The sequence below is a fragment of the Palaemon carinicauda genome, chromosome 1 (assembly GCF_036898095.1).
Source record: "Palaemon carinicauda isolate YSFRI2023 chromosome 1, ASM3689809v2, whole genome shotgun sequence".
Classification (NCBI taxonomy): Eukaryota; Metazoa; Arthropoda; class Malacostraca; order Decapoda; family Palaemonidae; genus Palaemon; species Palaemon carinicauda.
The window spans coordinates 73,165,602-73,174,955 of NC_090725.1; the positions used below are offsets into that span (position 1 = coordinate 73,165,602).

General features: G+C 37.5%; 1 protein-coding gene across 1 annotated transcript in view; it reads left to right on the forward strand.

The window, feature by feature from the left end:
* Positions 1–3,963: 3,963 nt before the first annotated feature.
* LOC137648952 (uncharacterized) overlaps positions 3,964–9,354 on the forward strand; it is a 59,884-nt gene continuing 54,493 nt past the window's right edge. The window contains exon 1 of the mRNA XM_068382142.1: positions 3,964–4,298. Coding sequence (XP_068238243.1) covers positions 3,973–4,298 — 326 coding nt within the window. The 5' untranslated portion in view covers positions 3,964–3,972. The remainder of the gene's footprint in view (positions 4,299–9,354) is intronic.

Below are 9,354 nucleotides of genomic sequence, written 5' to 3' on the forward strand. Positions count from 1 at the left end.
TTTGGGTTCACGTGAAGGGAACTTTGGTTTTTGGGTTCACGTGAAGGGAACTTTGGTTTCTGGGTTCACGTGAAGGGAACTTTGGTTTCTGGGTTCACGTGAAGGGAACTTTGGTTTTTGGGTTCACGTGAAGGGAACTTTGGTTTCTGGGTTCACGTGAAGGGAACTTTGGTTTCTGGCTTCACGTGAAGGGAACTTTGGTTTCTGAGTTCACGTGAAGGGAACTTTGGTTTCTGGCTTCACGTGAAAGGAACTTTGGTTTCTGGGTTCACGTAAAGGGAACTTTGGTTTCTGGGTTCACGTGAAGGGAACTTTGGTTTTTGGGTTCACGTGAAGGGAACTTTGGTTTCTGGGTTCACGTGAAGGGAACTTTGGTTTTTGGGTTCACGTGAAGGGAACTTTGGTTTCTGGGTTCACGTGAAGGGAACTTTGGTTTCTGGGTTCACGTAAGTGCGAGGATTGAGAAAGAACAGTGAGGACCCATGGGATATGTTTGCCAGCCCCCCCCCCCCCACAAAAAGAAGAAAAGGAAATAGATATAAAATACAAAAATAGATAAAATTGTATCGACAATAAAAGTGAATTAAAAATACAAGAATTAAATACAAACGGTCGAAATGAATAGAAATACAACCACGGTTGAGTGACTTTAACGCAACTATGTAAACACATCATACTATAATATGGGCAAACAACATCTTGCCAATATGAAATAAAAAAAAAAAAAGTGAAGAGACGAGCTTTACAATTTACTGCCAAAACGAAATGAATTATGTATTTAGCCATCGTCAGTCTTCGAAAGGCCTGCGCTAGAGTCAGGTGTTTCAAGAAGTGTGGCTCAGGTGTCGTTCTTCATTTGGAAATATAACTAACGAGAATTCAATGCTGTAAGTTACGAAGTTTTCTTCTGGATTTATTTTTTTTATTAAAAGAAGACGACAGATTTACGCAATCGATCAATAGTCAATCACCATTAACGTTCGATCAGTACTTAAATGGGTGACCGCTAAGGAAATCAAAATGACGTCAGCAGAGAAGTTCCTTGAATTCCCTGGGCCTGTTTTTTCTTCCTTGATCCCCTATGCTCGATTTATTGTAGTCCTCTGTTGCCTCCCACAAGGTTATTCTCTTTCGCTTTTTTCCTTGTTTCTCTGCTATACCTCAATGGCAGTTCTTTGCTACGTTCCAAATAGGCAAGACTTTTAGCTAACAGTCTAATCGCATCCTTAGGCGTCACCTCTATGCGAGAAAAATGGTCTATTAAAAGACTATACAATCAGCATCCCCTGATTGATTGATTGATTTGAGGTTCTCTGGCATCAGCATCCCCTGACAGCAGTAAGAAATATGCCAAGGGTATTGCAGAAGTCATGACTGCAGCTAAAGATGTTAGCGAGATGTAAGGATTGGAAAAATAAAGGAAAGGTGAGAAGTGGAAATTGCATTGTTGGTAACTCTCAGAAAAGGGAAGAGAGTTGGTTGATGTCAGCCTGAGAAGAAAAATTATGATTCTATGTATACAGTAGACTAAATGGAAGAGGGAAAATGCAAGAACGTTTGGGGAAAGTTAGAAAGTTAAATACACAAGAAAAAATACAAAGAGAAACCAGGTAGGAATTATTCTCCATTTAGATTTGCAAGAAAGTTTCACAGAGGTCCAGCATATTAGTAACAGGCACATGGGCTTAAACCCTGTGAAAGATAAGAGAGTATGGTATGTCATCTCGGTATACGTTCCTTAACAAAGTTGTAGTGAAGATAAGGAGGAATTCAGATGAAAATTAGAATATATAGAAAGAGTTCCACTGAGTAGACTGTTAGTGTTATCTGGAAACATGAATGCCCATGTGGGGAAGAGTACTAATGGCTTTGATAGAATACTGTACATGGAAGAAGGGGTTTTGGAAGAAGCTACAAGGAAGGTGAAAGATTGTTATAATTAGCAGAAGCTATGAATGTAGTAGTCATGAATTTACAGTTTGAGAAAGGGAGAAGTCATCTGGTAACATATAAAAATTGACAAAATGAGACACGAATTGAATATGTTTTGGTTAAGAAGGAAGACTTTTTTTTTTTTTTTTTTTTGACTGTACAGTTATTCCAAATTAATCTGTTGTAGCTGAACATGAATTGGTGGTGACAGATCTTAGATTAAAAGCAATATGGAAAATACCATCCCCAGTCAGGAATAGGAGAATCAAAACTTGGAAGGTGAAAGGGGAGGAGGAGTGGATACCTAGGGTCATTATATTGATTATTCCTTTCAGTTTTTGCTAGCGTTTCTCGTCAGATATGGGGTGCTGGGATACCAGCTATTTTATATAAAGATGGTAGAAGTGTTGATTTTAGGGTACCATTAATAATCCGATAGGTCTTATTTAGCTCTGGGTCTACCTTATGGGTATGGCATGATCTCGCCTTCAATGGTGCTGTACCAACCGTGTGTCGCACTAAAAAGAACCTGAAAAAACATGTCTTGTTTCTCCTCTGTAACATTGTCTGTTTTTTTAACATGAAAATTCTTGTTGCCTTGAACTTTTGTATGTAAAGGAAAGTGTTCTATAATAAAGTCACTCAGATGTTTTCAACTTGCCTTTGAGTCACAACCTTCTCTCGGCTCGTCACAGTGCACAGTACTCCACAGCAGGGTAACAAAGTGCTTTATTTGTCTCAGATTCTTACTGTTCCCCCAGCTGTTGTTCGCGAGTTTACTGAAGAGGTTGTTCATAATTGCTACTTTATGTTTGTTTTTAATTGTGTGCTCTTTAAAGTAGTGTGTTCTGTCAAGAGTGACACCTTTAGACTGGGTAAGGATAATTTTCCAGTGCTTTGTCACTCCATTTGATCTTAAGCCTTCTGTTTGCCTTATGATTGTTCAGATGAAACGCACACACCTGTGTTTTGATTGGATTGGCATTGAGGTGCCACCTCTTGTAGTAGGTGGTGAAGGAGTCCGACTGTGCAGAAATGCACAGGTCGTCTACATATAGGTACCTGCGGATGCTCAGGTACTGCGACTAGTCATTTATATAGATGTTAAATAGCATCGGCGCCAGCACTGACCCTTGTGTAACGCTGTTGTTCTGTAGCCTCCATCTGCTTTTCTTGCTATCCATTTCTATGAAGAATCACCAAGTGGTAAGCAGCGATTCAAAGCCGAGGGGGTTACTAAATGTTAACTATTTGGCTTTAATCAAAGCAATCAACTAATAGCCATAACTTCAAAATAAAAAGGATTCTCAATATAACAGCATTCTTTCATATGTATAAACACAACACTTATGCTTCACAAAGCCAGGGAAAAATTGAATAGCCTTTTGATTTATTAGTCAAATATGAACTACTGGAATTCGATTTGATTTGCGGAGCGAAATAAAGACGTTTTATTTAGACTTTTCAGTCAACAAGAGACTGAAGACTTGGTAGTTAGATTTACCATATCATATAGTTGTTAGTTTGTAACCATCAACCGCCAGGTGGCATGGTGATTCCCAGTGGGGAGGCATTTTGCAAGGAGAGAGAATGATACATTTTTATATTGGGGTAGACGCCAATATAAACATCAGAAGTTTCGTGAAAAAATATACAAATTACGACTATTTTTTTTTTTTTACTATTTTCTGTCGCTCAAGTGATTTCATTTATGCTGGCCAAGATCATTCAGAACTGTATCATGTGACCAATTCAGTTTTGTGGAGGGATTGTTCATGAAAGCTTTTTTAGGTCTTATGCAGACGTTGATCTTGCTTAAAGTTCTCTGAATGAAAATGACTCATTTGTTAAATAGAAAAGGATAATCAACGCGATTGACGTGGTTAGTATCTTTAACAAACATGGCCTAGGTTCATAGCATGTATTGAATCATAATAATGTACATAATTCTTTATATGAAATGTTTAGTTTTACATGTAAAGCCAGTGTCTAGTTTGAAATATCTTCTTTTCATTTTCTTCAGGAGGGCCGTGTTGTAAAATGCTGTCAACAAATAATTTCTTCAGAACAACGTGTGGGATCATTTTGGTGGTCATATGCAGTCTTCAATTTAACCTGTGGTTCGGATTGGTAACAAGGAAAAATGGTGTAAGCCTATTTATAAATACAAGACAGAAGAGGAAATCAATTTCAAATACGTCTACTGATCGGTATACACCTCCTGTTCTCTCAAAGCTCTGTTACAAGTATGGAAACCTTTCTGCTGTAAACCACTGTTGCAGAATGTATGATTATGACATCAACCACAAGAGAAACTTTTTAGAATGTGCTGCCAAAAGTCCTGCTTGGTTCAAGTCCGAATATGGGTAGGTATTATTATTATTATTATTATTATTATTATTATTATTATTATTATTATCCAAGCTACAGCCCTAGTTGGAAAAGCAAGATGCTATAAGCCCAGGGGCTCCAACAGGGAAAAATAGCCCAATGAGGAAAGGAAATAAGGAAATAAATAAATGAAGAGAACAAATTATCAATAAATCATTCTAAAAAAGTAACAACGTCAAAACAGACATGTCATATATAAACTATTAACAACATAAAAAAAAAAAACATATGTCATATATAAACTATAAAAAGACTCATGTCCGCCTGGTCAACAAAAAAGCATTTGCTCCAACTTTGAACATTTGAAGTTCTACTGATTCAACTACTATACTGTATGCTGTATGGTGATTGAAGTGGAATTTAATCCCTAAAGTTAATGCATAATTTGTCACACGCTATAACTGTTAAGTTAGCTTTTAAAATCATAACCTATTCATTTCTGTGCCAGGCATGTTAATCTACAGTCCATCTTTGTCTGTAGCAATGTCTTTTACACAGGTTTTCATACAAATTTCAACTAACATCCTCTAAACACCAAATACAAAACTTTTGTCCTTTAAATGGGAGTAGACTTCAGTACAAGCAGGAACGGCCATTGAATTGTTAAGAAGGCAGTTATAACTAGCAACAGGTTGGGGGGGGGGGTGGCGGGACTCTACCCACCTATTACTCAGCTAGCTAGTAGATAACCCAGTCCACTCTCTTTTAACTTCGGCAACAAACAGTACACATGTAGGGTTTTGTAGCCTGCTCTTGCTGCCTTCTCAAACTTTGACTAATATTTTTTCTTTACGTGTGAGTATAGCCTATATGTTTACTAACGAAAAATTGTGAAATTATATTGTGCCTTGGTAAGGATGTTTACACTAACCATCCAGGACTCAAAAATCCTTTGAATAATGTGGCTAAGGCAGGTGATTATACTAATTGCCTCTGAGGGAGGGATCCAAGTAAATATGAATAAATGACATTAAAGATTTACGAAATATATAAATCTACACAAGATAACATGTTAAAAAGTAGATAAATTTAAAACTGATTTAATCGAAACTTGAGATTCATTTAACATGCCTCACTCCTTTATTCCTACAAATTAAACCATTTTTATAAGGTCATTTTAACAGATGTGCAATGTTCAATGATAGAACAAGGGGTTAGTCAGAACAACATGGAAATATGATGGGAACAGTTAATAAAACTTTACTTTTTTTTATCTTTTTATTAAAAAGTTAAATTACATATTCTTTACAATCACAATATTTACAGTATAATCACATTTAATTGCATTTTTCTATAAACAAATCCATCTAATTTAACAATTTACAACATCACACATCTTGATTTGAATTTTTAGTCACTCAAAAACAATAATTTATATACTTTTTGGTGAACATTTACTCATGTATCCTAGGAGTAAACAGCATAAAACAGCGGGAATCTTAGACATAAATTGACTTGATTATCCCATGAATAAAGGGTTTAGTCAACCAATGGATGCTAATCGATTAGATCATGTCCAATGTCCATTAAGGTTATAAAAAACAGTATGAAAGTTTAAATAGTACAATGGACATAAAAGTTATAACAAACTCTGCACTCACGCTCATTCTAAGCCAGACAGTGATATATATATATATATATATATATATATATATATATATAGTATATATATATATATATATATATATAGTATATATATATATATATATATATATATATATATATATATATATATATATATATAATTTATATATATACTGTATATATATATATATATATATATATATATATATATATATATATATATATATATGTATGTATGTATGTATATATATATATATATATATATATATATAAATTATATATATATACATACATACATACATATATATACATGTATTTTATATATATATATATATATATATATATATATATATATATATATATATATATATATATATATATATATATGCGTAAAGATCACAGGGAAACGTGATGCTCAGATGCAAAAGAACCACAGGAAAAATGAAAATATGAAATATAAGATTAAGCCCGGACTAGTTTCGTAATACTTCTTCAGAAGACTGAGTTATTGAACAGTCGGTCGGTGGGTTTGTATTAAAGCCAAGACTTCTTGTTGGCACGGGCCTTTCCCTTGGTCGGCCCGTAGGTAACCTGCAATTTTGGAGGATTGGTTGATTAATCAAGAGGAAACTTTAAAGGTTTTTAGTTGTAGAGACAGATGTGAACAGGGTAAGGATGAAGGTGGTAGTAGAAGAGGGCCATCATGTCACGGATAGTGGTAGTTAAAAAAGGGGGTGTAGGGCCTTTGAATAGTAGGCAAAGGTTGCAGGTAGAGTCACTTCGGAAAGTGTTTGGTAGTAGAGTAAGTACGGAAATATACAGAGGATGATGTGAATAGGGCCTTACGGTGAGGGGATGAGATAGTTGGATGAGAGTTTCAGAGGTCATTGCCTTGGTGGAGTTAGTCTTGTAAGCAATTGTCTATGTGTCTCTATGTTTTCGACAATTGCTTTTCCCAGTGTGGCTGCAGTCTACCAGGCTTGTGGCGAGTTAGTGTCCATTTGTAGGTCACCCCTCAGCTGTGTTGTTTCCCTACATTCTAGTAGGTAATGCAGGAGGGCCTGTTGTGGTATGACATCACAGTGCTCGCATGGTCTTTGGTTATTATCCAAGATCTCCCAGTTTGCCTTGTATCCCAATCTGAGCCTGTGTATACATATAGCCTGCTCTCTTGAGGTGTATCTGTCTATGGGTGGAGGCTCTAGCTCTGCGGCCCATTTGTACCATGTGGCAGAGGGAGAGCCATTCCCTATCCACTTGTGTAGCTCCTTGATTAGATTTCCTTTGAGCTGTGGCTTTATTTTATTCTTAATCTGTTGTAGTGCAGGCTGTATGTGCACTTGTACACTTTGTATGTGCCTGGTGCTTTTGGCTAGTTCATCAGCCTTTTCGTTCCTTGGTATCCCAATGTGACTGGGAATCTAGCTTAGTGTACCTGAAGGTTGCTGCTACTTTCCTCCACGGTGGGATGTGTTGTGCGCCCTGCCCTGAGTCTGGGCTTAGTTACATAATATCCTCAGCTAGGTCCAGGCTCTTTATGTTGTTACTATGGTCTTTGCCATAGAGCTTGGGGTTTGAACCTCAGGGTGCTTTGATAATTCCTCTCGTACTCTCTTTTTTGTAATCGAGTCTCTGTCTGAGAGGAACATCTTTGCAATTGTGGATGTATTTCTCTGTGCAATCCTGTCTTCAAGGGATGGCAGACCAGTTTCCATCCTTATGTTGCACAGTCTTGTCCATATAGGGGCTCCTAGCATGAGCCTCATGGCTTTGTTTTAAATTACTTCTACTGAGGCTTTTTGGGTGTCTGTCAGGTTGGTTAGGGTTAGATCGGCATGGTCTACTAACGTTCTGGAACATGCTAGGTAGTACTTCTTCTGAACATGCTCATTTGCTCTGTCATTTAGTTTAGTCATGTACCTCATGGGTCTCAGTCTGGCATTTGTTTTTTTCCTTGAGATACTCGATTTCCTCCTTGAAGGTGAGTTGTTTGCCTATTACAACTCCCAGGTATGTGTAACTGTCCACCCACTCTAGTGGTTCCATTCCTATTGTGAGTGGATGCAGTGGGTTTGGGGCTTTGATTGTCATTGCCTTGGTTTTACCTATGTTTATTTTCAGTCCCAGCTCATTGGACTTTTGACAGATGTCATTCAGTGCTCTCTGCATTCTTACCATTCTAACTGGTCCTCGAGCTATTACACATAAGTCATCCGCATTGATAGATATCTCTACTTCTTCAGGGAGTTGGAGAGAGGCTATGTGTTCCATGAAGATGTTGAAAAGGAGGGGGCTGAGAATCACTCCTTGGGGTGTGCCATTCTCCAAGTCATGAAAAGCTGATATCACTCCTTGGAATTTAACTCTAGCTTGTCTTCCTAAGCACGTAGTTCTTAGTCCATGCTAGTAGGTGACCTTTTACTCCTTTTCTGGCCACTGATTGCAGCATTGCTGCTGTGCTAATAAGCTCAAAGGCTTTTTCAAAGTCTATGAAGACTATTGTGTCCTGATTAATAAAGCTGAGAACGTCATTAATGCATTCAGAAGTTCCAATTCCCTCCTGATATGCATATACTGTAGCTATTTGTGAAGGGGGCCAATTTTTTACTTCATTCTGTGTAGAACCATTTTTTCTCCTGTCTTTTCCATGCAGGATACTAAAGCTATTGGTCTGGGATTCCCTGGATCCTTTGGCTTGGGGATCGGCTGTGTGTCTTGGGGCCTCCAGGCTTGAGGCCTTGTGTGCTCAAGGTGTGTTCTGTTCATTAACCTTAGGAATGCGGTTTCTCCTGCTGGACCCATGTGTTTGATCATGGTGTAGGTGATCCTTGATGACCCCTGGCGCAGTGTCTTTTCCTGATTTGTGCACTGCCCTCAATTCCTCAATTGTGTGTGGGGTGTTTGTGTTATCCTGTCGCTGGCAGGCTGTGTTAATTTCCTCCCATCTAGCTGGTGCCAGTTGCTCTTGTAGCATTCTGGTTTCAGGGGAGAGATTAGCTGATTGTATTCTGTTTGCAAAGGCTGTTGCAATTCTTTCTGCCTCCTCTTGTGGGTGTGGGTGTGTTGCAACTGATGTCTTCTTTTTTCCCGCTACTTTGTGTAACCATTTCCATAACTGTGAGTGTTGTGTACTGTGACAAGTTTGTGCACCATTCCATCCATTTTTCTATTCTTATTTCATGGATTGTTTGTTGTACACCACTTTAAACAGTTTGCAGTAGTTCTGTTTTCTACTGTGGATCTTCTTCTATAAACTTTTGTGACCCTATTGAGTCGTGTTTTAAGTCTCCTTGCTTCTGGGCAGTAGTACTGTAATGGGAGAATGTTATTCTTTTGGTATTTTGATTTTTTTTTCTGTGAAATTGATTCATCATCCGACTCTAATATCTTTAAAATTATCTCTGTTAGTAATATTGATTATGAAAATCATTTAAAGAAAATTTATTT